Source organism: Curcuma longa, chromosome 11 (assembly GCF_044706935.1).
Source record: "Curcuma longa cultivar G26 ecotype Majalengka, Jawa Barat chromosome 11, ITB_CL_G26_1.1, whole genome shotgun sequence".
NCBI lineage: Eukaryota > Viridiplantae > Streptophyta > Magnoliopsida > Zingiberales > Zingiberaceae > Curcuma > Curcuma longa.
This window is the reverse complement of record NC_133871.1, coordinates 32,910,736-32,938,085: the sequence shown is the minus strand read 5'-3', so window position 1 is coordinate 32,938,085 and position 27,350 is coordinate 32,910,736. Positions and strand designations below refer to the sequence as shown.

At 41.2% G+C, this 27,350-nt stretch overlaps 4 protein-coding genes and 2 pseudogenes across 4 annotated transcripts; 4 read left to right on the top strand and 2 right to left on the bottom strand.

The window, feature by feature from the left end:
* The first annotated feature begins 1,173 nt into the window (after nucleotides 1–1,173).
* On the top strand, nucleotides 1,174–1,847 carry LOC141836842 (basic leucine zipper 43-like). The gene has a single exon (XM_074724308.1). The coding sequence runs from the start codon at nucleotides 1,174–1,176 to the stop codon at nucleotides 1,717–1,719; it is 546 nt and encodes a 181-aa protein (XP_074580409.1). The 3' UTR covers nucleotides 1,720–1,847.
* Nucleotides 1,848–2,350: 503 nt separating this feature from the next.
* Nucleotides 2,351–6,767, bottom strand: LOC141839972 (eukaryotic translation initiation factor 5-like; annotated as a pseudogene).
* Nucleotides 6,768–9,168: 2,401 nt separating this feature from the next.
* Nucleotides 9,169–11,328, top strand: LOC141840164 (protein trichome birefringence-like 19). The gene is made up of 2 exons (XM_074728068.1): nucleotides 9,169–9,728; nucleotides 10,412–11,328. The coding sequence occupies exons 1-2, from the start codon at nucleotides 9,282–9,284 to the stop codon at nucleotides 11,168–11,170; spliced, it is 1,206 nt and encodes a 401-aa protein (XP_074584169.1). The 5' UTR covers nucleotides 9,169–9,281; the 3' UTR covers nucleotides 11,171–11,328.
* A 464-nt stretch (nucleotides 11,329–11,792) lies between these two features.
* On the top strand, nucleotides 11,793–13,256 carry LOC141841033 (protein trichome birefringence-like 19; annotated as a pseudogene).
* A 5,794-nt stretch (nucleotides 13,257–19,050) lies between these two features.
* Nucleotides 19,051–23,872, top strand: LOC141841244 (potassium transporter 8-like). Its single transcript, XM_074729390.1, has 9 exons — nucleotides 19,051–19,449; nucleotides 19,698–20,202; nucleotides 20,314–20,367; nucleotides 21,084–21,344; nucleotides 21,414–21,466; nucleotides 21,726–21,849; nucleotides 21,920–22,174; nucleotides 22,270–22,676; nucleotides 22,766–23,872. The coding sequence occupies exons 1-9, from the start codon at nucleotides 19,411–19,413 to the stop codon at nucleotides 23,396–23,398; spliced, it is 2,331 nt and encodes a 776-aa protein (XP_074585491.1). The 5' UTR covers nucleotides 19,051–19,410; the 3' UTR covers nucleotides 23,399–23,872.
* Nucleotides 23,870–25,716, bottom strand: LOC141841245 (RING-H2 finger protein ATL46-like). Its single transcript, XM_074729391.1, has one exon. The coding sequence runs from the start codon at nucleotides 25,597–25,599 to the stop codon at nucleotides 24,595–24,597; it is 1,005 nt and encodes a 334-aa protein (XP_074585492.1). The 5' UTR covers nucleotides 25,600–25,716; the 3' UTR covers nucleotides 23,870–24,594.
* Nucleotides 25,717–27,350: the final 1,634 nt, after the last annotated feature.

Below are 27,350 nucleotides of genomic sequence, written 5' to 3'. Positions count from 1 at the left end.
AAGAGGCATTTCCAAGAACACTAAGCACAATGGAAATATTCTACCAGAAAGGGGGGAAATGATTCACTCTTATCCACAATTGTAAATATTTTATTAAATAAATATTCCAAGAAGCAAAGAACAGCCTGAAGGCGTGAAGCATGAAGATCTGATCGAGTGGCTAAATGAATTCTGAGAAACTTGAAAGTAAAACACAAGTAAGTCAACAAAAAGTAATAGTTTAATCAAAATGCTCAACTGTATACAAAATGTTTGTCTCAGGCATGATAAGAAAAGTTTACATGGATGTGGTAAAGTGGAGTCTAATTTGATAAAAAAGATAATTGGCATCTGATAAGTCTAGAAACGAGAAGATACGACATTGATTACAGATGATCTTAGCGGTGAGAAGATGCAACCTGCCTGCCAAGAATACACAGAATAAGATTCTTCATCAAATTTGTTTATACTCTTCTTCTTATCTTTCCAACAAATTGATGTGAGAGCCGAACTGAAATGGCTAATGGCCTACAATTCCATGTATCTAGACATAAAAGGAAAATTATGGTTAATGGTGCATCCAACCCAAAGATTTATTTGATTCTCAAGAGACATGAAAGATTGAAGAGAAAGGTGTTGACTAGGAGACATTTTTTCTTGTTTACCAAGACAAGCATTGAACATTCTCCATGGTTCCTACAAAGGTGTTGACTAAGTAATTACTCAATACTGAATTCCTACAATTGAAGAGATGGTAAAAACTTGAAAAGATTCTTAAATCACTTGTATAGAATAAAATTCTCTATCAAATTTCTTGTTACTCTTCTTCCCTTTGGTACTCATTCTTCTAGAATAGCAAACTTAAAGATATCTTGCAATTATGAAAACCTAAAGTAATGCTACAATATGGCATCAATCTTAGCATGGTCCTGAATGAGCTTTAGTGAGTTTGATTCCACATTAGTTTAATGAACTCTAGGCACTTTTTGGCTGCCTAATTATCTCTCTCACTCCAAATGAGGGCCGTGGATTAGTTTTTTATTTTCAGACGTCTGTGTTTTGTTTTGTTTTGTTTTTTAATGTAATTTTCTGAATAATTTGGCAAAATACGGCTTTTCGAAGAAATTGCCTAATAGAAAATAATTTCAACGAGTTAGAATTGGATGACTTCTAACGAGATAATGCAGGGCTTTCATGGTGTTTCCACGCTATAAATTATGTCCTGCACCCTTCGGGCCTCAGATTCAGAGCTTCCTTTCAGAATTTGCGGACATGCATCCTGGCGACGTCGCCAGCGTCGGATGCCTCTCGCTCTCACCCTCAACTCTGCTTCCGTCCTTCATGGCTCACAACACTAGTAACATAAAGCCATGCTTCAACTTCACCACCACTACTCCCTCTGGTTTTGTCTCAGCAGAGGAAGAGCAGAGGCTGAGGGTGGCTGCAGAGGAGAGGAGGAGGAGGAGGATGGTGTCGAACAGGGAGTCGGCGCGGCGATCGAGGATGAGGAAGCAGGGGCAGCTGTCGGGGCTGTGGTCGCAGGCGGCACGTCTCCGGTCGGCCAACCGCCGGCTTCTGGAGGAGTTGAACGGCGTGATGAGGGAGCGCGATGAGATGCTGGAGGAGAACGGCCGGCTAAGGGAACAAGAAACAGAGCTGGAAAAGAAGCTGGAGAACCTGCAAGCTCAGGCCGGTGGCTGTTGTGTTGCAGGAACTCAGGAAAAAATTATTCTGCTCTGATCAAGAATTCATTTGATGGAGTGTTTTTATTTTCTTTGTTTTTTTCATTGCCGAGAATTCCTTCTGATGTTGCTGCTTGCAGTTGCGGGGATTTAACGTGGATGAATCCAAAGAACTCTAGATCTGTTTGTTGCAAATCATCAGGTTTTTCTTTTCTTTTTTCTTTTTTTTGTAACAGAGTGAAAATTTTATTACTGCTCTAGTAATTGTTATGTGTTTTCCAGTTTAGTTTGTCCCAAATTTATAATACTCATTTAATCTTCTCTAAAATCAAAATTTATCAAGGGTAAGTAGATGAACAGTTAGATTTCTAGCATTGAGAAATGTTAACTGATAAATTAGCACGAGGAAATGTCGACTAACTTTCAAGTTTAACAAATTTATACATATATTTTTGGGTTTAATCCACACGAGGTAATGTGGACTAACTTAACCTATTTGTCAAGCCAAGCCAACAAGAACATAAATTAAGCATTAGGCCTGTTTCGGCCAAAGACATCAACAGTCCTTTGTGAGTTTAAACATCTAACTCGTTTTTTATTTAAACAAAAGTACTACCATCCCTTGATTTTTTTATAGGTTAGATAAAGAGTGAACCGACTGATGATCTCACATAGCAAAGAAGGCAGAATGATCCAAGATAAAGGAAACAAATACATAAAGCACACAGCAAATTAAAGTGTTCGATACAACAATTCAAGACACTGATCGCTCAAAGCAACACACCGAGCGCGATACAACTGCAATATTTGCAAAAGCACCAAGCCACTGGAAATATGAATTAAAACTTACCAAGTTTAAGACACGAACTAAATGCATGAGATAGACAACACAGTAGATTAGCTGAACAGCGCCAGATGAAATTGACACTAGCATAAGCTTCAAGATCATAATTACTCCTCTGACTCTGACTCGGCGTTCTGGAGCCACTCGACAAAAGGCCTCATGTTCTTCCAAACAATCGAGCTCTTGTCTGCACCAGTCAGACCTTGTTCATACCATTTCACTATGCATTCTTCCTCCAATACATCTCCATCATAAAGGCATTTAACCACCAGAGCAACTTCCTTCACTGCATCCCCACTGCATTTCCCACAGAATGTCTCAATAGCCCGCAGAAGACACATCTGTGACTCCTCACCCTCCACTGCGGCATCAAGGTAGTTTTTCTTCTTCTCAACCTCTTTTGCAAACCCTTTTCCTACACCCTCAAACATGGCATCAAAGAAAGCATCCATTATCTCCTGTTGAGAACCAGCAAGAGAACTCAGAAAGGAACCAACTTCACCAGAATTAGACCTTTTATTCAACATATTCTTGATCTCTATTATGAGTCTGTCATGTGTGGTAGGTTTCTCTATTTCTTCAGCTACTGATTTTGCGGCTTCGTCTTTCTTCACTGCCTTGTCAGTTACATCATCAGTCGAAAGCATGACCATTTCAGCAGTAGCAGCACTAAGTTGTTCCTGGATGCGCTGTCGAGCTGCTTCAGCAGACGTATCAGTTTGCCATTGGACACCATCATCTTCAGCTGCCTCATTGTCATCAGCTTGACTATCTGGAGGGGAAGAATGCTCTTCATCTGAGCCTGTTAGGCTTCTTCTTAGATGTAGCACGTTTTGAACTTGCCCCTTCTTTGGATGATATGACACCTTTTTTCTTGGATTCTTTCTTCAACTTCTTCAGTTCTTCATCTGCAGTTTCCCCTTCCTTGAGCCTTTCTTTCTCAGCGCGTCTCATTCCCTTCTTATCTTTTGATGACCTCTTCTGCTCTGGTGGGTTCTTAATAATAAAAGTAGTGAGCTTATCTCTCATGTCCACATCAGAAACATATCCACACGCAGCACATTTGAGGATGATCATCTGGGTTTTTGTGATTATTATGTCAGTTTCAGGATTACCACAACCATAGCATTGCACATACTTCTTTATGAAGTTCTCTAAAAGACCTGCCAATTTGGTAGTGTCATGAGCCCCATTAACCAGCGAAGTACCAGTTTTATCATCAAACTTGGACTGGGCACCAAGCTCACAGCCAAAATACTTAGTCGTGTAAGAGGCTGGTCTGTGCAATGCCTTTGCAATGTCCACCATGTTCACAACATTGGTCTTGATACCATTCCCACGACCCTCTATTTTGGTTATCATCTTTGGCATCTTATAACGATAGAAGGCATCATCACTATTCGAAGCGCCTATATTCTGCAAAGCCATCTTTGCCTATAAAGACACAACTAGATAGGAACTCCAACACCAAATGTCAGGCAATCACAGAAGACACTAAAACTCTATTTTCCTCGGTGCAGTATTGAGAAGTGACTACAGTGGAAAACGGCTCTGAATTGCAGCCTTGGATAATTGTAGTCTCTAGAAAAGGCTCAAGATGCAAATAAGCAAAATCTTCCAACAAGCATATATGCTTTTTTCTAAATGTTGGACAATATTCTCCAAGTAACCCAATTGATCCCAAAAAGAGAGACTCCTGTTCAGACATAAAAGATGACCTACACTTAACTCCCTCCACTTTAACAAATAAAAATTGTTGAAACCAATGCTGACAACTTCAGTTGAATTTAATATATCCTGTTTCACAGAAAACAAGCCACTGAGGTTGCAGATATAACAAAAAAAAAAAACGCAATTAATAAGTAAACCAATCCAAATAGAGCAGGTGGAAAACAACCTCATATAATAGAGTACATTGTGGTTTTCTTTAAAAAAAAAATACACTCAATAAACTCTTGTTTCATATATAATGACAAAAAGTGGCAAAAAAGAATAAGACTCTTAACCATGATGATTGAAATAATAAGACACTGAAACAGAGTTACTAAATAAAACTGCTTAGTTATTCATTTACTGCTCCAATATAAGCAATTCAAAATCACACTGAATTTCCCAAATAAAATAAATTTATGCAATTTGTCAATTTTTACATTTGTGCAGGATGCCATATATTTGATGATTAAGGAAGAAGAATCAAATTGAAGGTTGTTTTCATGAGGTTTCAAAACATTTAGAGATACATATACTGTTTACTGGCATGAAACATGACGCGATATGGTCAATCTAGTCCTAAAGTAAGCCTAAACCGGCCTTGTGTTCTCAATGAAAATAGCTGCTATATCCTGGTAACAATTAACAAAATTACCACACTGAGCATGAAATAAGTTTGCTCATGTTATGTACAAGCTACTTCTCCAATCTCTCAGACATCATATTTATACATAATAAATACTTACTAAGCACTATCATGCATCAGTCATCAGTTTAACAAACAATAAACTTAATATGGTACCCTAAAATCATACACACACATAATAAGTATCAGAAAGGGATGGCCAGATTATTAAGACATAGTGTTTAACCACAAGACGAAATATAGGACTTTGTTGTATGACAAACTCTCTCTTGATCTCATTATAAGGTCCAATGTATGATTATTTTTAGATGTTATCACAGGAAGTCTGCATAAAAGCAATGCTTCTATATACTCTAACACAGGTAGATTGAAGTATAATCTCGTGTGTCAATCCGATTTACACAATCAAAACATATCACTCTGATTTCTGGCCTGTACCGATATTGTGTTGACACTGGTAAATATCAGTGTCTAGCCCTGGTAATGTAGATTCTTTAGTATCAATAAAAAAAATGACATGTCTCATTCCAGCGAACATTCTGCAATAGCTGGAAGCATGACAAAGCAATGTCACATGGAGGTCCTACAAATTGTAAACTTTACTTAAAGAAAAAGCAACAATAGCATTTGAGGAACTCACATCTAATAGATAGGTGGTGAGTCTAACTTATACAGTGTTTAGTGTGCATTATGTCAAAACTGGTATTAGAAATAGATTTTCCATCTAGCCAGCACTGTTTCTTCATTAAATCCAAAGGTTGTAGAGGTGTTATAAGTGAATTCCTCTTCATTAACACAAAAACAAGAAATTCAAAGGAGAAGTATGAAAAGATCTGTTGAACCTACAAGATTCCTTATTCTTCATATTCATCCAGTTTACAATAGGAAATACAAAAAAAAAAAAAGTCAAAAACACATGGGCATAATAAAAAGTGCAAGTAACAAAAGAGAATGGCATCATTCATTTCATCTAGAAACAGAAAAAAAAAAGGGTTAGATTGTGGCATTTCATTACTATTCTAAGTTACTGTAAACATGAAGGACAAAGTTCAATGCAAAAGCTTTGGATTTAATGCCAACAACACTGGATTTGTAACAACTAGTGCATTGAGATATACAAAAATTGATTCAAATAGAGAAGAAGTCTTAAGCGACCAAACTCAGCCTTATGTAACTATAACATTAGGTTACTCTCTTACTTTCAAATGCATTAGTTGCCATGATTTTTTTAAGTAAGCCATATCTATAACTTATAGCTGAATAATCATCATTATATCAAAGGAAAGCAAAGAAAACTAAATATCAATACAATTAACCATCGCAGTCAACATGCAAAAAAAAAAAGTTATATTAGTGTGATAAGTTGGTATATTAGCGATTGTATTCCGTTGGCATAAAATCAACAAACCCTTGTTTGGCACATCCATAAGTCCAAGGTGAAACTTTGCAGTATAGACATATAAGCTAAACATAGAGCAAAGATCCTAACAAGACGATACCATATCACAGAACAGACTAAAACCGAACGCAAGGATGATAGAATCGTCGAATTTCATTAATTTGGAACAAAATAACCAGATCAAAATTTGACAAAAACACACATATAAAAGTAACGATTAAGCAAATCGCAAATCCACGTAACGAAGACGACGAAACAACATCGGATCCAAATCTTAAAACAACCAGTTTACATGAGCACGGAGGGAAAACAAAACCCGAAACAAGAAGCACAATCAATCCAGAGAAAGAGGAAAAAAACAAATTTTATAACTTTAGAAATCCCAAGTTTACTCGATCAAGAATTAATCGAAGAAAGTATCGACTAAGAGAGGGGAAAGGAAGAGGGGGGCGATTACCTGCGCGAGATCGCAACAGAGGTTTCTTGGAAGCCAATTTAGGAAGAATCGGAGAACACGGACCGGATGAGAGGTATTTATAGTCACGAAGGATGGAAAGGCCGTCAAGGAAACCCTAACATCCATCGATATCTGATGCGGAAACCGCATGTGGACACTCCTATGCGGCACCAGATTAACCGTCCATTGTTGAGATGACGACGACGTCAATTTAGTGATCCTGCTGGGAAATGCTACAGGCAAAAACACTAAATTAATAGTAATCTTTGGTTCCTAACTGAATTATTCTACAGATTAACAAAGTGAGAAAGCATTTCCTTTGCCACAAACAGGAGAAAAGCAAGCACAAGTAAAGAATTGATAAAGCATTTCCTTTGGCACAAACAGGGGAAAAGCAAGAACAAGTAAAGAACTTCGCTTAGTATCTTTGCATATAAGTGGCTGTAGTTGATCTGCAAACTCATAACCAACGTCAATCCTTGCTTAAACCAGGCAAAGATCGGTCAGCAGTATGGAATTAAGGATGTCTTGTCCATATTATTTTAAGGGCTGAAACACATGTTTGGGGATGGATAGATAGATGGTTAAGCTTAAGCAACACAGTTATGCCAGATAGAGACACTCACACTTTGAGATCTTCTTTCTTTCCACAGAGTCATTAATTATGAGATATCTTTAAGAGTCACTCTTCTGGAAGTGAAACATTGCAGCCATGAGTTGCACGACCATGTCACTCTGTTCTTTTTTTCACAAAAAAAACAAACAAACGTGATTCGAGGATTATCTGTTAATTCTGCTCCATCATTTTCGGCGTCAATTGGATCTCTTGGATGGCGCTGCTTCCGTTATTTACGGCGAGAATTGGAAAATTTTGCCATCGTCGACTGCGACATTGTTTTTGGTTTTGTGGCTTCTTTCAAACTATACTAACTATACGATAGCTATGAGCTATCGGTGAATAAACGAATTAAAATTTTCCATGAAAGCGAGGAGTTAACGCTATCTTATCTATCCTTATGAGATTTTTCTATAGACAATCTAGCCAGTAATTCACCTAATTTTAGGATCATGAAATTACATCTCATAAAATTCGGCAAATTCTCAACAACACACTTCGAGTTTGAGAATGTCTAACAAATGTACTGAAGTTTCTTTCTTTTTTTTTTCAAAAGACGCATTGTTCGTTTTACTTGTTGTTGGCTTTTCCATTCTTTTCTTTCTCATTTACCCGTAACATTTAATATATTCTCTTTCTCCTATTTTTTTCATACAACATTATTCTTATCTTCTCTCTTTCCTCTTAAATTAAATTAAATTTTAATTTTATAGATATACTCTTCTAAATTTATTTATTTTTATTTTTAATTTAAAACTATTAATAAACATTTAAAAATATAAAAAATTAATAACATATTAAAAATATTTTTCCTATTTTTTAATATTTTTTATTTTTAATATCTAATTATACAAAAATAAAAAAATAAATTTAACAAAGATGATTTTATTAATAAAAATAAAATAAAAATTATTTTGGTTAGTGAGCTTAAACGTTATAGAAATTAGCATTATTACAAGGACATTAAAACAATAAATAAGAGTTTATTTTGATTCAGTTTAATAAATCATAAGAGTTGAAATAAGTTTGATTTAAATTTTGGTAAAATCTTACAATGAGATGAAAAATGTGTGGTGTAAAATGGAGATATGGTGAGAAATCCTAGTTATGAGCCTCCTATACAAAATTATAGGACTGTATGTCAATTATCACAATCTGTTTTTTAAACCTTTTGAACAATATTATAAATCATTTATAATGATAACGGAGGATATCCTTAGACTCCAAAACACTAAAAAATAACAAGAATTAGAATAAGCCCGACCAAATCTCTTCAAATTTATCAATGGATCTTGATTGAAACTCATTAATGAACTTAAATGACTTAGATTTTTAAAATTTTATAATGAGATGAAAGTGTAGAATGTATAGAATGTAGATATGGTGTTCAATCCTAATCTTAATACACATAGACGAAGTTATAATCGTATACCAACTAGCATAGACTGTGATATTGATTTTTAAAGACCAACATTATTATGATATTGATTTTCAGAAGTTAATTCTGATCACGTGTTTTCAAAGACTATCTATGATTCTGATTACATACTATGTTGCATGTAAAAGGGGAAAAAAATAAATATTGCATATAAATAAAAGAGAAAAAAGGGGAAAAGTCAATAATATCATAGGGGTAAAATGAGATTAGATCGCCTATGAAATTTCGATTTGATTTTTAAGCATTCTTAAACTTGAAGTATGCCTCTGAGAATTTGCCGCATAAAAATTGAAAATTCTGTCGACGATGGTCTTCGTTGGTTGACTAGCTCATCCAGCTACTTTATCAGACCAAGTGGCCCAAGCAAAGAACTCATCAGATCTCAATCGCCCAATAATTTATCAAATCAAGATCCATCACTTCCTCTGTAGCGTTCAGGTCGATCTCTCCGCTTGCCGATCTCGATCGCCTCCATTGTTTCCTCCTCAGCTCCTCCTCGTAAACCCTTCCATGGAGCCTCATCACCCCATTGAGCTCCCCTTTTGCGGCCACACCAAGCCCAGGCTGTATCTCCTCTCCTTCCTCCTCCTCCTCCTCCTCGTCCTCGCACTCATCTCCTCCTCCAAGAAGCCTTCTTTCCCTTCCTTCGGCTACCCGTATTCTTCCGTCAGGTTGCCGGCGCGCTGCGACATCTCCCGTGGCGAGTGGGTTCCGGATCCGGCCGCGCCGTACTACACCAACCTCACCTGCTCGCTGATCCAGGAGCACCAGAATTGCATGAAGTATGGGAGGCCAGACAGGGACTTCTTGAAGTGGCGGTGGAAGCCGGCGGCTTGCGATCTGCCGGCGTTCGACGCGGCGCGCTTCCTCGGGCTCGTGAGGGGAAAGTCGATGGCGTTCATCGGCGACTCTTTGGCTCGAAACCACATGCAGTCATTGATGTGCCTCTTGTCGAAGGTAAAGCCTAGGGTTCGAACCTGTTGGATCTGCTTGAGAATACATGAAAATTGTTAGCAATTTGTGCATTTTTTTTTGTGAAAATCTCGATCTCTCAATCCTTGTCAGGCAGATCTAGCTCGACTAATTAATCAGTTCACAAACACGGAAAAATTTCTCACCAAACTAAGGAAAGATTTAAAGAGATGTAAGCAAAGCTGAGCTGAGAGCTCTACTGATCGAGCCTTCTAGTCCATTAGTCCTGAAGCTCACCAATTGCATGAACAAAGAGATTTCTTAACTACAAAAAAAGAAATCTCATAATCAAGACAATTTTTTCTGCATTTTTCTCCACTTATTCAATCTTCTTGGTATATTACAGTTCTCCACTAGCTTGTTATAGTTTTGTACATAAACCATGTGTAGAAATGGAGATGATTTTCCCCCCTCAAAACACATTTTATCAGGAACTGACATTAAGATCTCAGTTATAAGCAGTACATTGCTATATATATTAGTGTTTATCTCCAGAAATCATCCAAGACAGGACATTGTTTTTCTTATCTACTTATATTTCATAGATCACATTATTTTCAACAAGTTGGATTGATTAATGCATTATTTCTTTTGTTCCTTTTTGAATTTAGTGGCATTCTGAACTCCAATATTTGACAAGATTACTAGCTCACTGAAGTTCATTTCAGGTGGAGTTTCCAGAAGACCTCAACTCAACAGATAACTACTTCAAACACATGTTCTACACCAACTACAATTTCACCATTTCTAGTTTCTGGTCCCGATTTCTAGTCAAAGCTGAGGAGGTAGATTCAGATGGCCCTAACCACACTGGCCTGTGGAACCTCTACCTGGATGAAGTCGATGACATCTGGGCTTCCAAGATCGACCAGTTCGACTATGTGATAATATCTGATGGCATCTGGTTCTCACATCCAACATTCTTCTACGAGAAGAGAGAGCTTGTAGGCTGCCACTTCTGCCTCGTCGATAACGTCACTGATCTCCCAATTCAGTATTCTTATAGCTCGGCACTCAGGACAACTCTCCGAAGCCTCATCGACCTTGATGGATTCAAAGGCAAAATCTTTCTACGAACGATCTCGCCATCTCATTTCGAGAACGGGGAGTGGAACAAGGGAGGGGACTGCGCGAGGAGGCAGCCATTTAACAAAAATGAGGCAAGATTGGAGGGAAGAGATCTCGACTTCTACCAGATTCAGATAGAGGAGTTCAGGGAAGCGGAGAGGGTCGGAAGGAAGAAAGGAGTGAAGTTGAAGTTGTTGGATGCGACAGGAGCCATGTTGTTGAGGCCCGACGGGCACCCGAGCCGATTTGGCCATTGGGCACACGAGAACGTGACGCTGTATAACGATTGTGTGCACTGGTGTTTGCCTGGACCTGTCGATTTATGGAGCAACTTATTGTTCGCGATGCTAGGCGAGTAGATTAAAGCCGAATTAAGAGAGCTCAGGTAATTAATTCTAATGATATCATTAAGTCAGTCTCTCTTACAGCTCTTTCAGTCTCAGATGATGGTTGTACACGGCAGAATTACAAGAACAACCCACCCAATTGAATGAAATTCTTTTAGGGAATTGATATTCATCATGTGTATCGTGCAAAAACAAAAGGGATCATTTCGTGTAGTTGCGTACCGTGATCATAGCTAATCTTCTCGCAATAATTGACTTATCTGAAAAGTCATGCATGTAGGAATTTGTATAAGAAAATCCTCAGTTTTTTTTTAAAAAAATATCAATAATTAATTGGAGATATCTAAATATGTGTCATAACTCATAAATCAATGAAACCAAAAGGTTAGGTTTCGGGAGAAAAATGGCACTGGCAAGTGACGAGTACGCACGACATATAAATAATAATAGAAAACTGTTTTTTTTAATAATTTGGGAATAATCTAATATTTAGTGCACATGGATTAGATGGGATTTACATGAGTGAGCACATGCCACGTGGGTACGATGTTTTTAAATTTAAAGTGTAAACCCGAATCTTAGATCCGAGACCGGCTTGTTTGGTTCGATTTCAATCCAATTTTAGTCTGTCTTCTTCCTCTAGAGACCGGCAGGCTGCTTTGGCTTGCAATGAACCCTCGCGAGCTTCCTTTTTGGAGGTGCGTCAGTAAGCCCAAACTCCTCCTCTCTTTCTCTTCCTCCTCCTCCTCCTCCTCCTCCTGCTTCTCTCCGTCAGTTCCTCCTCAAACCGGCGTTCTTTCCCTTCCTTCGACCACTCACGTTCCTCTTCTCCTTCCTCTTCCTTTGGGTTTCCTTCCACTTGCGATTTCACCAAGGGCGAATGGGTCCGCGACCCGGACGCCCCGCGCTACACGAACACGACCTGCTTCGCGATCCAGGAGCACCAGAACTGCATGAAGTACGGGAGGCCGGACACCGAGTTCTTGAAGTGGCGGTGGAGGCCGGCGGCCTGCGAGCTTCCGCCGCTCGACCCGGCGCGCTTTCTGGAGACGATGAGAGGGCGGTCCATGGCGTTCGTCGGCGACTCCTTGGCTCGAAACCACATGCAGTCCTTGTTGTGCCTCTTGTCCAAGGTAAGGATTGATCAGCTCGTCCGACATTGCTTCAAGATACCCCGATGTGAGGCCATTTTTTTTCTCTGTTTATTCGTTGACCAAATTAGCTGTTAGCAATTAGCAAGATTGCGTCTTGGTTGAGATATCAATTTGTTGATCAGGTGGAGCGCCCAAAAGATGCCTCCAAAACCAGCAACGACTACTTCAAGCAGATCATCTACTCCACCTACAACTTCACCGTCGCCGTGTTCTGGTCCAGGTTCCTCGTCAACGCCGAAGAGGCCGACCCCGACGGCCCCACTCACACCGGCCTGTGGAACCTCTACCTCGATGAACTCGACGACGCTTGGGCCTCCCAGATCGGCCATTTCGACTACATCGTCCTCTCCTCCGGCAACTGGTTCAACCGCCCCTCCGTCTTCTTCGAACGCCGCCGCCTCGTCGGCTGCAACTACTGCCTTCTCCCTGACGTCACCGACCTCACGCAGCGGTATTCACAGCGGATGGCCTTCCGCACCGTGCTCCGCGCCCTGGCCGGCGGCCACGACGGCTTCCGCGGAACGGTCTACATGAGGACGCTCTCGCCGACGCACTTCGAGAATGGGACGTGGAACGGCGGCGGCGACTGCGTGCGAACGCGGCCGCTGCCCAGCGGGGGGGCGAGGTTGGAGGGGCTGCAACGGGAGTTCTACGAGGCGCAGTTGGAGGAGTTCTGGGCGGCGGAGAAGATGGCAGCGAGGGGGAAGATGGCAGTGAGGATGAGGCTGCTAGACACGACGGCGGCGATGTTGGTGAGGGCGGACGGGCACCCGAGTAGGTACGGGCATTGGGCGCACGAGAATGTGACCTTGTACAACGACTGCGTGCATTGGTGCTTGCCGGGGCCGATCGACATGTGGAGCGACTTCTTGTTTGCGATGCTGCAGCAAGCTGAGTAATTTAATTGATGAACGGGATTGTTTTTGATTAATTAAAAGATGAACATGAAGCCTAGTCTGAGTTGGGTTTCAACTCACAAGTGAATGAATTGTGAATTCGTGATTGATCAGGTTATGGAACAGTGTGATCCGGTCCAAAAAGTCAAGGTCCGAGATCCAAGAAGATGATGCGTTAAATAGAATATATATATATTGACTTGACTCCGCGCCTTGACTCGGCAACCTCGACTCGACTTCCAGATTAGGCTGGAGTTCAGAACCCTACTCCGTTTCTTGCTCAAATTTGGACTCAATGCCCGACCTCTAAAAGAGCCCGATCGACTTCTATTCGGCATCCTACCTTGACCCGACAAATTAGGTCGGGGCCTAGTACTCGACTTGATCTCCGGTTCGGATATAGATCTAACACCTGCTTGGAATCAAACTCCGAGCTCTGACTCCTGGCTTCTCCTCCAATTGCCTATTCAAGGTTTGCTAGGCTGTATGCCGTCTTGGCCTCAATCGACCTCGACTCGGGCTCCCCGGCCTACCATGCTTTATTCTCTCAATGTCTTACTTAACACTCAACCGACTCCACTCTGATCATTTCCTCTAGTCAGTTAGGCATGCTACAGCCAGAAGACCACAAGCAATCATGTGATAGGGTGGTTAATCTACTTTTCCATTAATGCAGCATGATGACATAGTATGATAAATGACATGATTTTTCACTATTACAGCGGTGATAGGACTCCTTACTTGGATAGGACATCTCTTCTGACAAGATCGATCCTCGCTGATAAAATATTCTCTTTAATTATGATATAATATTTCTCTCTCATAAGTCTATATAACTCCCGCTCCTTTCAGATACAAGTACACATGATCATCATGTGCACTCAATTAACATCCTCTACTTGTTTGTGTTCTCCTCCTTTCTTCGGACAAGAGACTAACTTGAGCGTTGGAACAGTTCAGCCACAGCACCCTTGACCTCTGTCCTCACTCTCTTCTTCCTCTTGCAACAGTTCGGAGCTCAAGAGGACCATAGGGCCTGTCATCTTCCTCTCTTGCCCCGCAGCAGTCAACTTACCAGCCAGGTATCTAGTGACTCATCCGAAAGACGATCTCAATGAGATCACACTTTGTACTAGTCTCCTAATTGCTTCAAGCCACTATGGACCTTAATTCTTCTCGTGGGCTCTGTTTCTAAAGTTGGCGTCTGGAGGAGCCTATTTAGATTTTTAGATATCTAGCCACAAAATTATAATTCAAACCCGAAACTAAACATACTGCAGATTACTGCTCTCCTAACCAACCAACTCTACCATTGAAAGGAAAGTTGCATATGAGAATTGTCGGTCGATCAAGGTCCCCATCAAATTGCTTGGCGTACGTCGAGTTCATGCATGGACTTGCACGCATTCATGGCCCTCATATATATCCCCTTAATTTCCACTGCAAATCTCATGAGCTAGCCAGTCCCTTTCTACGTGAGAATGGTATTAATTAATGATCCATGCAGAGAACTTCCAGGAAGCTTCAACTTCTTCAAGGGTTCCTCTCGTCTTTGTTTTCAGACCTCAAATTCTCACCCAATCATGATGATGATATATATGCAAATCCAAATAGGGACCCCTTCGTAGATCTTGTGCAATTAAACTGACGTGAAAGCTAGCTGCTACCTGCTCTTGTGAACTCCAACTGGCAGTGTGCTGTACTGAATTAACCCATGCATGCACAAGCCTTAAATTTCTTCTTCTACTACTTGTTTGATTGTGATTATGATGTGATCTAATTTAATTTACACCCTAACCTTAATCTAGTGACCTCTCTCTCTCTCTATATATATATACAACTTTTTCTTTCACCTCATTCTGCTGCAGATAGATAGGGTTTGCTGCATCAATCATTGATTGGATGAAGATTGATACTGAAGAAACTGATGAGGGCATTATCTCTACATGAGGTCCCACCGTGCACATCTCAGATTGGGTGGGCCAGTTGATGTTACAGAGGCCTAATCGGGGCACGTAAGCTCTCTTGTCTTCTTCTTCTCGAGGAAAGGATGGCAATTAAGTGCAATGGCCTCACAGGCCACCAGATGGGCAAGTTCGATCACCTAAAAGAGAAGGGTTTAATTTTTATCGATATTGAAATGTTTCAAGTTCGGATAATACTGACTGATACAGTGTACACACTCCACCTTTTGTTTAATTGTCCTTTTTTGTTGTCGTTGTTGTTGTTGTTGATGATGAAGACAATGACCACTACGCCAAAGGTACATCACAAAGTACCTTAAATAACTCACCCATGTTTGCAAAAGACAATTGCCTGCATCTTTCATGCCAATGACCTACAAAATTATTGACTGTACATGAAGGATTAATTGGATTTCAATTCAAAATGTTATTTTCTTTAACGTGTCTCGAGATGGATGGTTGATGAACCAATTAACGTTCAGAGGATGAACATTTCAAGGTGTACATATATTTATATGCATGTATTTCAAGCACCCAAAACTATTCAATAATCAAGAACATGCATGCTAAAGAGTTATCTGGATAATTTAGATCGTACAGTCTTTTTTGAACTTTAGAAATTACTGCTTGTTTTTCTTGTTCAATTTAATTCTGATAATGGATTTATTGCAGCAGATTTCTCCATCGAAGTTCATGGAAAAGTTGAAGCCAACATCAACAAAGAAATCGAATGAACTTAATTATACGGTGGGAAAATAAATTACAAGAGTTTTTTTATTGGAGAGACAGGTGGAAAAGCCAACTACGTACATATATATTTCAGCCATCCTTTTCGACGTCATTCTCACTATCATTAATTACATTATTATTTTATTAGAGGAATTTGGTATTTTATATTGAACATGAAATTAATTAATTGTTTTTCTTGGTACAAACTATAGCTTTAGTTAAAATTTTCAACTTGTTCAATCCGAACCAATCTAAGTGATATATAGGAATAGGGAGAGGGATATAGTAACTTGGGAGTGTATCTCACTTGTGTCTTTAAAATACTGATAATCACAATGGAAATATTGTTGAAAGTTGCTGTTTAATGGTAAATCCTACTTAAGATAAATAAAAATTAAGTTACAGTATGTTTGCATTTTTTTTGAGTCAAATCCATGAAAAAAATAAAAATATTCTTTAATATCACGGAATTAGATGAGTTAATTATTTATTTTTTTTTAAAACTTTTTAAGCCTCCATGGTGACAAACATGTCTTCCAAAGTATTTAGTATTAAAATTCTTTACCATTGTGCACAAGATCCACAATCAAAGTCTACATCAAGTGCCCTTAAATATATCTCGGTTGGCAATCTCTTCTCCAATTGCTATGGGAGCCATTGACCATTTTATTGAATTAGGTCTCTCTTGACTAGTCAAAAATTCAATGGGTCTTCATGCAATTCTATGAATTTTCGCCACAAATCCTTAGCAAGTTTGTATTTTTCCTATCTTGTTCCATTGTTGTGTAGCATTGATTATTAGAACGAATCACACCTTTCAATTCCTAGTATAATTGTGTTAACTGTTTTTTCTTTCATCTTTTCTTTTGATTAATTTTTCATCTACATCTTCGTGATTCATATCCTTTGTTCATGTTGAGATTGCCTTCTGGACGGGTTGCTGGCCACCTGACTTGGAAGCGGACGATCAAGGCGGTACCCATGAACGGAGGAGGATCGATGATGGAGAATCCAGAGGTGCCGCTAAGGCCTGCACAACAAGAGAGGAGAAGGTGAGAACGGAGGTCAGGGGTATCTTGGCTCAATCGTTCCAACGCTCAAGTCAATTCTTTCCTCGAAGAGGGAGAGGAGAGAACGAGAGTAAAATCTATCAGTGTGCGTGTATGTGCGTACCTGTCTCTACGAGATGGAGGGGAGCTATATAGAAATATGTAATGGAAAACTATGTTGTCTCCATTAAATCTCACTTAAAGAGAATATCCCTGAGTAGAGATTTTGTCAGAGAAGATGTCTCATCAGAATAAGGAGAACATCCCATCACCTCCGTAACAGTGAGAAGTCTTATCACCTAGATAGATATGATATCAGATTGTGTCATCATGCCGCATTAATGGAATGATAAATACCCAAGATATCACATGATCGTGATTGCCTGTGTCCTTCTAGCGGTGGCCTGACCAATTGAATAGAGAACTAAACAGAAAGTTGGTTGAGCATTGAATAGGGCACCGAGGAACTGAAGTCTAGTCGGCAGAGAGAGCCAAGATTGGATATGGCCAGGAGGAGATTCAGCAGAGTAGACTTGGGGGTAGCTTGAAGTCAAAGTTCGGAGTCGGGTGTCAGATCGGAATGAAGCTTTAAAAGAGGTCGGGTGTTGGTTCCATACCTGAACAGGAAGTCAAGTCAGGTACTAGACCCCGACCTAATCTGTATGTGAGTCGGGTTGCCGAGTCAGAGAATGGGGCCAAATCAATCTTCTGTCGGACATGTCTTCTTCTTGAACCGGACCTTGACTTTCTGGGTCAGGTCATACCGACCCATAACATCCTTCTTCCATTATAAGAGTGATGCCAAAGTCTGTTTAAAAGTATGTCTCCATTATCCTTCTTCAAGAGTTGAAATCTCAATCATACTACCTATAGCAAAAAAATCTATCTCTTTAGCTCGAGTATCATTCTCGAGCTCACAAATGGTTTCCTTGGTGATGCCACTCGACCTTCATGAGTTGAACATTCTTGGTGATTCTCATTGCTATTTAGAATGCATACAAAAATCTCCTCATAATTCGCATCAAAATGACGTAGAACTGGCACATACTTACTCAACATAGATACTTGGAAGACCTCATGAATTCCATCCATAAAAGGAGGCAAGTAAAAGTCTATATATATAAATCATTGGGTCAACTCACTTCAAGATTTGAAATGGCTTAATGAACCTTTTGATATTAATTCTCTGCACACCTCGATAGGGAATAAAATGATTCTTTTAAGTTATTGCATTTTGAGTAATATTAATTATCCTACGACTTAAAATGGTAAACTTTATCACATTATTATTCTATTGACTCACTCGTAGTAGAGTTAAAATTTATCACAATATTATCATTCTATTAAGTTATTTACTTATAGAGGGATAATTAATGTGATAATAACTATTTGAGGCATTTTAGAAATGTGGCAAGTAGGCAGATGGGATGATTAGATTTAGACACAAGAATCAGTGAGTGCATATTTGTGGTGCAATCTAACCTGAAAAACTTTCCAAATTAAGCTTAATTTTTGGATATTCCCTTTCCCCTCAAGCATCACCTTTCCATCATTTGCAATCTGTGGATGTCATACCGTTGGTATAATTTGTTCTTATTCTAGTGGAAAAATACGTTTTCCTAGACATCCACTTCGATCAAGGCCATGAGTTTGGTAATCCATCCCATTACAGAGTTTAGTTCCTTACAAGGCATAAAGAACTCTAATTTGTAGTTCCATCTTTATCATTATGGAGATGAGCGATAGGCGATTACGGAAATCAAAGCCACCGAAATGGTTGTTCGTTCGGATAAAAGTCATGGAAATGTGCCATCCATGCCAAAGATTGCTCTTTTCTGATGTCAAGGTCCGTTTCATAAGTCAATCCCCACTTTGCACTAAAAGGAGCGCCCAGCTATCACCTCCTTTTTCAATCGCCATGGCCTGTAATTGTATCCCTTTCACTCCTTTTGTAAAGCTTAATACTTCCCCTGTTGACTAGTTAAAAGAATCCGGCTACCTAACCATCCACCACCCTTGCGAGTGTTTGCGCGTGTTGAGATTTGAGAGACTCCCAGAAACTGAAGAGAGAAAAAAAAATCTTTTCTTTTAATGTAATAGGACAGAACGTTGAGTCGTCCTGCAGCGGAGGAGGAGGGAACAAGAAGTTCTCCCTGCCGCGGAAGAGGAGGGAGAGGAGTAGGCAGGAGCGGAATCCAAAGTAGAGTAGAGGGAAGCACTAGCACAGTGACAATATTCTATGTTTCTTCTTGATCCTTTTGTGCCGTCTTTGTGGCTTCCGCCCCCTGGATTCTCTAGGCACTCTCATTTGATACCTCCTCAAATCCACATAAAGAATGGCATCCTAATCCCTTTTGTCTGCTACGGTATGCATCCCATTTGAATCTTCGATTGCCATAGTAACGATATAAAAAAAGACGCAGCACGGTGGGAGTGTGAAGTTGCGCTTGCTCGGCAGCAATGGATCTCGAGAGCGGGCACTATCCTAGAACTTTTAAGGTGAGTTGATGCGCAGAGTTTGTCATTTTCCCACATCGAAGTCAAGAATCGGTGGTTGTTTTCAGGTCTTTCAAGTTTGTTTTCCTATAAGAGTTGATGCTCTTAAACTTTGGTTGCTTTATGGACTTTTCTCATGTTTTTCTCTTCAAAAACTGACTTTTTTTTGACTTCTTGATGTAAAGATTGGATTTTGATGGGATATTCGAATTCAGAGTCTGTGGAACCCTTGTTTTGCTTTTGGATTGCAGAAACAATCTTGGAGGTCGGTTCTGATGCTGGCATACCAGAGCTTGGGGGTAGTTTACGGGGACCTCAGCACGTCGCCCCTTTACGTCTACAAGAGCACCTTCGCCGATGATATCAAGCACACTGAGAGCAACGACGAGATCTTTGGCGTGCTCTCCTTCGTTTTCTGGACACTCACCCTTATCCCCCTCCTCAAGTATGTCTGCATAGTGCTTCGCGCCGATGACAATGGCGAAGGTGGCACATTTGCACTCTACTCTCTTCTATGCCGCCAGGGAAGCATTGGCCTCCTGCCAAGCCACCAGCTCGCTGACCAGGAGCTGTCCACTTACAAGAAAAACGATGACACTGCTGCTAACGTCGCTGCCTCTGGCCCTGTCACTTCTGCCTCAGTTATAAGGAGACTATTGGAGAAGCATCAAGCCTTGCAGCTTACGCTGCTCATTCTTGCGTTGATTGGGACTTCCATGGTTATTGGGGATGGAATCCTTACCCCTGCAATCTCTGGTTGTAACTTTGTTCCCTGTTTCTGCAATATCTTGTTTTTTTTTCACCAAAAACATCTTAGTAGTAAAATCATTTGCTTCATTGATCTGATACTGTCTTTGATACCTACAGTTTTCTCAGCAGTCTCGGGGCTTGAGCTTTCTATGTCTAAGGAGCATCATAAATGTAAGAAATTGTATCGACCAGTTCCATTTGGGCAGTGCTGAAGCTACTTGACAAGTTACTAGATTTTTAGTTTGTGCACCATTAGCCTAATCATATTAACATATTGATATGTTGAGGCCACAATAAAGTTATCTAACCTCTAGAATGTTATACATCAAATTTGCAAAATGCTGAACATCTATCGTCTCTTGATCTTCTTGTCTGTTCGTTAGATGTCATCATGATTGGCTCCAACACATGGCAGATAGCAGCACTACTTGTTGAGTAGTAGTGAATAAGGCAAGCATTGAGCAAAATAAGTGTTATAATGTTGTATCAAATAGGAGAATGGATCAAGTCGACTATGGCTATGTGAACTCTCATTGTAACATAATTTTTAGCTAGTAAAAATTGACGATCTCCACTTTACATCAAGTGGCAAATTAATCTTGGATTATATTGAGACACTGCTGCCACTTCAATTACTACTTGCTACTACCATGGAGAACAATATTTTTCATGACCATTCAAAACGGAATGGGAACACATGTTTTTTTTATGGAAGCCTGGTCTTTTATCCTGATCTTGCTACCAGCTATTTCATCTTGCATGCAAATATTGATTTTGTTCCTTTAATTTATGAACTCTGCTATGCATGGTAACATTAGCCATTATTCTATCTAGTTGTTTGTGTAGACACTTTTCCTATTTTCACCATCATAAGTTGTAATCTCCAGATGTTGAGGTTCCAATTGCATGTCTCATTTTAATCTGCTTGTTTGCGGTGCAACATCATGGCACTCACCGACTGGGATTCCTTTTTGCTCCAATCATTCTTGCTTGGCTATTATGCATAAGTATAATTGGGGTGTACAACATTTTCCATTGGAATCCACATGTGTATCGTGCCCTTTCTCCGCATTTTATGTATAACTTTCTGAAGAAGACTCAAAGAGGAGGGTGGATGTCACTAGGTGGAATTTTGTTATGCATAACAGGTTTGTCAAATTGACTCATCATGTTAGCGTTTTGCTGTTATCTCAATCTCACACTCAGCTTTCTTGTAGGTTCTGAAGCTATGTATGCTGATCTTGGGCATTTTTCCCAATTGTCAGTAAAGGTAAGCTAAAATTTATTGATTATTTTACTAATTATCTAGAACTTAAGATATTCGGCAAAATAATCATAGTTAAGTCCTTCATCTACTAATTAGTCTGGCAATCTATTCTGGAGGATGATACGATCTTGAGACTTGCTTCGTGGTGTTTGAATTTCAGTTTTACTCTATATCCCTGTTTTATTTCTATGAATGTAGGTAGCTGTTTAGCCAGGAATTTGCATGGTAGCACTATCTGTCTAATGAAGAATTGATTGTGCAGATTGCATTTGCTTTTGTGGTTTACCCATCCTTGCTGCTTGCTTACATGGGACAAGCTGCATACCTCTCTCAGCATCACATTATCCAAACTGACTATCGAATCGGTTTCTATGTTTCCGTCCCAGGTATTTCTCTCTTTTAGGCCTAAGCTCTTTCAGGATTGATAAGCATAGTATGAAAATTTTCTTTGATTAGAGAATATACGATGGCCGATCATGGGAATTGCTGTTCTCGCGGCTGTGGTGGGAAGTCAAGCAGTCATCACAGGTACTTTCTCAATCATCAAACAGTGCTCTGCTCTGGGATGCTTTCCAAGGGTGAAGATAGTGCATACATCATCAAGAACACAGGGTCAGATATACATACCAGAGATCAACTGGATTTTGATGATACTTTGCTTAGCTGTTACTGTTGGTTTCAGAGATACAAAACGTCTTGGCAATGCATCAGGTATGGCATTGATAAGCTTCACATTCTTACCCTATGCTCGAACTATTCTTTAGTGATGATTTATTTTGTTTACTGATGGCATCAAGTCTGTGCAGGGTTGGCTGTCATTACTGTTATGCTGGTCACCACTTGTTTGATGTCCCTAGTAATGGTCCTCTGTTGGAACAAGAGCATATTTCTTGCTGTGTGCTTCGTTGTTTTCTTCGGTTCCATTGAAGCAGTCTTCTTCTCGGCCACTCTGATTAAGGTCCTTGAAGGAGCTTGGGTTCCCATTGCACTTTCTTTTGTGTTCATCACTATCATGTATATCTGGCATTATGGCACCGTTAAGAAATATGAGTTTGACCTTGAAAACAAAGTTTCCCTCAATTGGCTCCTGAACTTAGGTCCTACCCTTGGCTTTGTGCGTGTCCGGGGGATCGGTGTGATCGACACCGAACTTGTATCAGGCATTCCTGCAATCTTCTCCCACTTTGTCACCAACTTGCCTGCGTTCCACCAGGTATTATTCAAATTCTCTCATGGATACAAGCTCATATTTCACTTTGTTGCGAAAGATCATGCTACTACTCTTTAAATTTCTTTACTCAGGTCGTTGTTTTCCTCTGTATCAAGTCGGTGCCAGTGCCATACGTCCAACCTGAGGAACGCTTCCTAGTCGGCCGTGTTGGCCCAAAACAATGCCGGCTATATAGGGTCATCGTCCGGTATGGGTACCATGACATACAGAAGGATGATTCAGAGTTCGAAAGGGATCTGGTTTTCAGCATTGCTGAGTTCATCCGCTCAGAAGTATCCAAACCTTTCGGCCTGAATGAAGAAGAAACTGAGAACGGCAATGAGAAAATGGCCATCGTCAGCACAGATTCAAGAACCCAAGAGGAGAAAGTGGAACTAGAGGATGCATCAGGCCTCTCAGGAGAAATACTTTTACAGGTTCAAGCGCCCCAAAAGCAAGTAAGATTCGCACTGCCCGAGAGCCCACGAAAAGAAGAAGGGGACAAGGAAGAGTTGCTGGAACTAATGGAAGCTAGAGAAGCAGGAATGGCGTTCATTCTGGGGCACGAGTACATGAGGGCTAAGAGCGGGTCGAGCCTTGTTAAGCGACTGGTGGTTGATCTGGGCTACGAGTTCCTTCGAAGGAACTGCAGGGATCGTCGTGCCTATGCCTTTAGCATCCCTCAAGCTTCGACGCTTGAGGTTGCGATGCTGTATCACATTTGAACTCTGCTAGCAGATCGATCTGTACAGATTGTGCCATGTAAATTGTAAATGGTAACGTGGACACCTGATACAGGTGCTCATCACTGAAAGAGATTACAAATACAATACTTGTCATGTTATAGGATCGCATAGCAATTCTTACTGTAGGAGTTTGGTAAAATTGAGAGGTCAGCTTACTGTCTCATTGTCGTCACTTGAGTCTTCCTTGAGGAGCTTGATGAGAAGAGAGCCTAAAAGTAAGTAATGGCGGACATGTTTGGTGCTTTCTAAGATGGAAACTGAGTCCCATGTTGGGTGGTTCTGCATTTGTCCTTGTCACTTGTTTGTGGTGGACTGCAGACATCATCTGCAATGAGCTGTTGTTGTCCATAGTTGGATACTGTGCTTAATACAAAAGTGAGCACGATAAAGAATCCTCAATTGCATTCCTTTTCCAGTGGAAACTGTACAGTGTTGGATTGCCACAGAATGTGAAATTTGAATTCTTCCATCTGAATGAGAGTGAAGAAATAATAAACATTATCAAGAAGCAAGTCACAACTAGTTAAACACAATTACAATTGAAATGGGAGAGTCAAATCTGATCATAAAAAATTGTACTACATTTGCACTCAATGTAATGCATGTCATAGTTTGAGTAAACATTACTAAAATGCAGAGCTTTTTGGCTAGTAGAAACCGATGGAAAATTGTAACAAATGGACATGGTGCACTTTGTCGATCATCCTCATCGATACAGTTCCATGAAGGAGCTGGCAGATTTTGCACACCAAGTGGTATGATATTGTCAGGACCTCTGCTCTAAGACAAAAACAACAAGAGAGCTGCAGCACTGGGAGACTAAATCATTCTCTTATGGTAAGTAGCTATCAAATGGAAGGGGTATTTGCTGCCAAGTCCCTCGGATTCCCCATCATCTTGAAGAAGAGACATCAGAAACAGAAGCAAATATTGCAGATGCTTCTTGACCAAAGAAGCTTCTTCATTGTTACTGTCAATTCTCTGCAACTTTAACTAGTAAGTTAAATTCAATGTGTTTATTGGCCCTTCAAAGTAGTCGAATTCGACAAAAGTTTCCTATTCCTAAATTCCTAAGACGGGCATCAGGTATGGTGAATCAGGTGCATGTTAAAGCTGACAAAATTTAGCAGCAGATGCAATGGAGTAGAACCAAACTAGAGATGAGGAGCCATAGTTCATGCCTCTTCCACGCACGGAGTAATCCATGGCAAGCCTCTATCCAAAGTAGCAGCAGTATCAGCAGAGACAGGGAACTTCCCCTTCTTATCGGACCACTGCCAAATCTTGGACACAGACAAGCTCTCATCTCTGCTCATTGCATTTCCAGTGGTCCTTCTTCCCCTGGTGGAAGAAGCAGAGAGATCCACTTGGAGATTGGCATCGGCAACCACATACTGGTAAGAACCCATGGAGAAGCACCTCCTGCCATCCAAATTGCTACTGCTCGTCTCCCCCAAATCTGTGATTTCTGGGGCGTCATCGGTATCTCCACAGCTCAATTTCTTGAACTTTCCAAGCCTAACAGAGAGCATTCTTTCCTTGGCTTCTTGAACTCCTCGGAATTCCTCTTCGTCGACAGTCTGATCATCGAACCCGAACATGGGGTTCTCGATCGCGATCCCCTGAGCGAATATGAGGCCCCGACAAAGGGGGCAGGAGGAGTTGGAGAGAAGCCAGGTGTCGATGCAGGCGAGGTGGAAGGCGTGGCCGCAAGCGGGCAGGAGGCGGAGCTTGTCTTCGGGCGCGAACTCGGCGAGGCAGACCGCGCAGTCGAAGGGCTCCTTGGAGCCGAGGATCTCGGCGTAGAGGAAGAGGGGAAGGGCGTCGATGTGGGCCTGGTCGAGGCCGGAGTCGTGGAGGTGGAACAGTTGCTGGAGCTGGCGCTGGAGCGTGCCGGGATCTCCATGGAGGCGCGTGCGGCGGGTGCGGATGGGCGAGGCAGCGGCGGAGGAAGGGCGCTTGCGGAGGAGGAAGCGGACGAGGAGGTGGAGGAGGCCAGAGAGGAAGAAGATGAGCGCGAGGACGACGATGGCGAAGAGAACCGCGGGGCTGATCCGGGAACTCGCGGAAGACGACGACGACGACGACGAAGGGATCAACGAATCCCTCCGCCAGGTGCGAAAGCGATGAGAAGAGATTCCATTGGTGACTATCGGAGGAAGTGGCAGAACAACCTTCATCACCTTGCTCAGTGATCCTCAACCTCCGGAGCAAGAAGGGGGAGCATTTTCTTGGCCGCACAACAAATCTTGTGGCAGATCACATGCATGTGGAGCAGGTATCTAGGGTTTGCTTGGTTCTTCAAGCATGAAAGAGGCTAGGGTTGATTGGATTTAGAAAGAACAAAAACGGGTGCTGCAGGGTTTCCATTCAATACAATACGATACCAATAATACACTACAATACAATAGTGTCAGGAAGGAAAGGGGGGCGCTTTTGCAGTTGCAGCAGTGGTTCTTGTCTTTTTTGGCTTGTTGGCTATGTAAGACAGATAGGGGAAGTTCGAACTAGTTAGTAGATTTCGTTACTCACTGCTCGACCATATTGTGAACTAATGGCAATTTGACGTTTCGTATCAAATTATTTCATGTTCATTTTCTTTTTTACCCAAATCACGTTGCAGTTGTAATTCCTTTTTCAGGTAGTTGTTCCATCTAATACTAACTTTGATTATATATCGCGCACGGGATCGCGCAAGCTGTGTCGCGCAGAATATCAGAACTATATATATATATATATATAGGAAATTGATCTCCTGCGCTCCTCTATCCTCCGCTCCCCGTGCGCGAAACAATCGAGACCGTCCGTTTCTCCGATCGACGCACAGTGTTTCTCCTCGGACGTTTGCTCCTTCACCGCAGCTGTTCACCGGCGTCCGGCCATCTCCGGCCACCGGACCGGCGCCGATGGATGCGCAACTCACCGGCGCCGGGTCCGGTGGTCGGATTCCGGCCAAATTCGGCTTGAATCCGGCCGAAATCGGCCGGAGACCGGCCGCAGTCGACGCGCCCGGCGCCGGCGCGTCGACCGCGGCCGGTCTCCGGCCGTGATTCGGCCGGAATCCGGCCGATTTCCGGCGAAAGCGGGCGCCACCGTGTCTGCCCTGTTTCGGCCGGAATTCCGGCCGGATTCCGGCCCAATCCGGCCGGAATCCGGTGCCGATGTGTGCGCCGTCGAGTTGCGCTTCCAACGAGTCCGGGATTGCGGCCAACGGTGATCGGACGACGAAGAACGGCGGCGATGAACGGAAGGAGGTCGGCTGTCGCGCACGGGGAGCGCAGGTGAGCGGAGCGCAGGAGATCAGTTCTATATATATATATATATATATATATATATATATATATATCCGAGGAGATAAATTGAGAAGTTGCAATTGACCACGACGGAGGAGGCCATTGTCTCGACTTCGTTGAGATTTGACTCTCGTCCACTTTAATAAGTCTGTTCCGTCGTAACCAATTCAATTATGTCCTAAAATCAACTGAATGATATTCATCTTTTTTCTTCTAAAAAAGTCGAATTCGTCACTCTAACGGTCCTACACGATCCTTCCAGGATCATTTGTGGGAAGGTAAATAAAAAAATGTAATAGATCATTATGAAAAAAAAAAAATACCTCGGCAACTGAATGCATTTTCATATGTTAAGGAGCCCATGCATGGCCTTCAGTACTTCGGCCCACGGAGCAGTTTCCCACTCCACCATAGCCCTCGGTTTAAAATCTAAACGAATAGATCCATCGAAACCGGTTAAATGGAAGAAGGTAGCTTCATCGAAATAATTTAATTAATTTTAAAAATATAAATGTAGATGGTAATAGAATATTTGGTAGGGTATAAATATAATATCACCGACATAAAAAATTATAGATGAGGATGAAATTAAATATTCGAGAAAGATGAAAATGAAGATGAAGTTGTATATATATAAT

Bases quoted from the DNA above. Each gene is read 5' to 3' on its own strand.
- LOC141836842 (XM_074724308.1), top strand. From the start codon at position 1,174: ATGGTGTTTCCACGCTATAAATTATGTCCTGCACCCTTCGGGCCTCAG.
- LOC141841244 (XM_074729390.1), top strand. From the start codon at position 19,411: ATGGATCTCGAGAGCGGGCACTATCCTAGAACTTTTAAG. The intron at 19,450-19,697 runs GTGAGTTGATGC...TTTGGATTGCAG, and splicing joins ACTATCCTAGAACTTTTAAG to AAACAATCTTGGAGGTCGGT. The intron at 21,345-21,413 runs GTTTGTCAAATT...GCTTTCTTGTAG, and splicing joins AATTTTGTTATGCATAACAG to GTTCTGAAGCTATGTATGCT.
- LOC141840164 (XM_074728068.1), top strand. From the start codon at position 9,282: ATGGAGCCTCATCACCCCATTGAGCTCCCCTTTTGCGGCCACACCAAG. The intron at 9,729-10,411 runs GTAAAGCCTAGG...AGTTCATTTCAG, and splicing joins TGATGTGCCTCTTGTCGAAG to GTGGAGTTTCCAGAAGACCT.
- LOC141841245 (XM_074729391.1), bottom strand. From the start codon at position 25,599: ATGAAGGTTGTTCTGCCACTTCCTCCGATAGTCACCAATGGAATCTCT.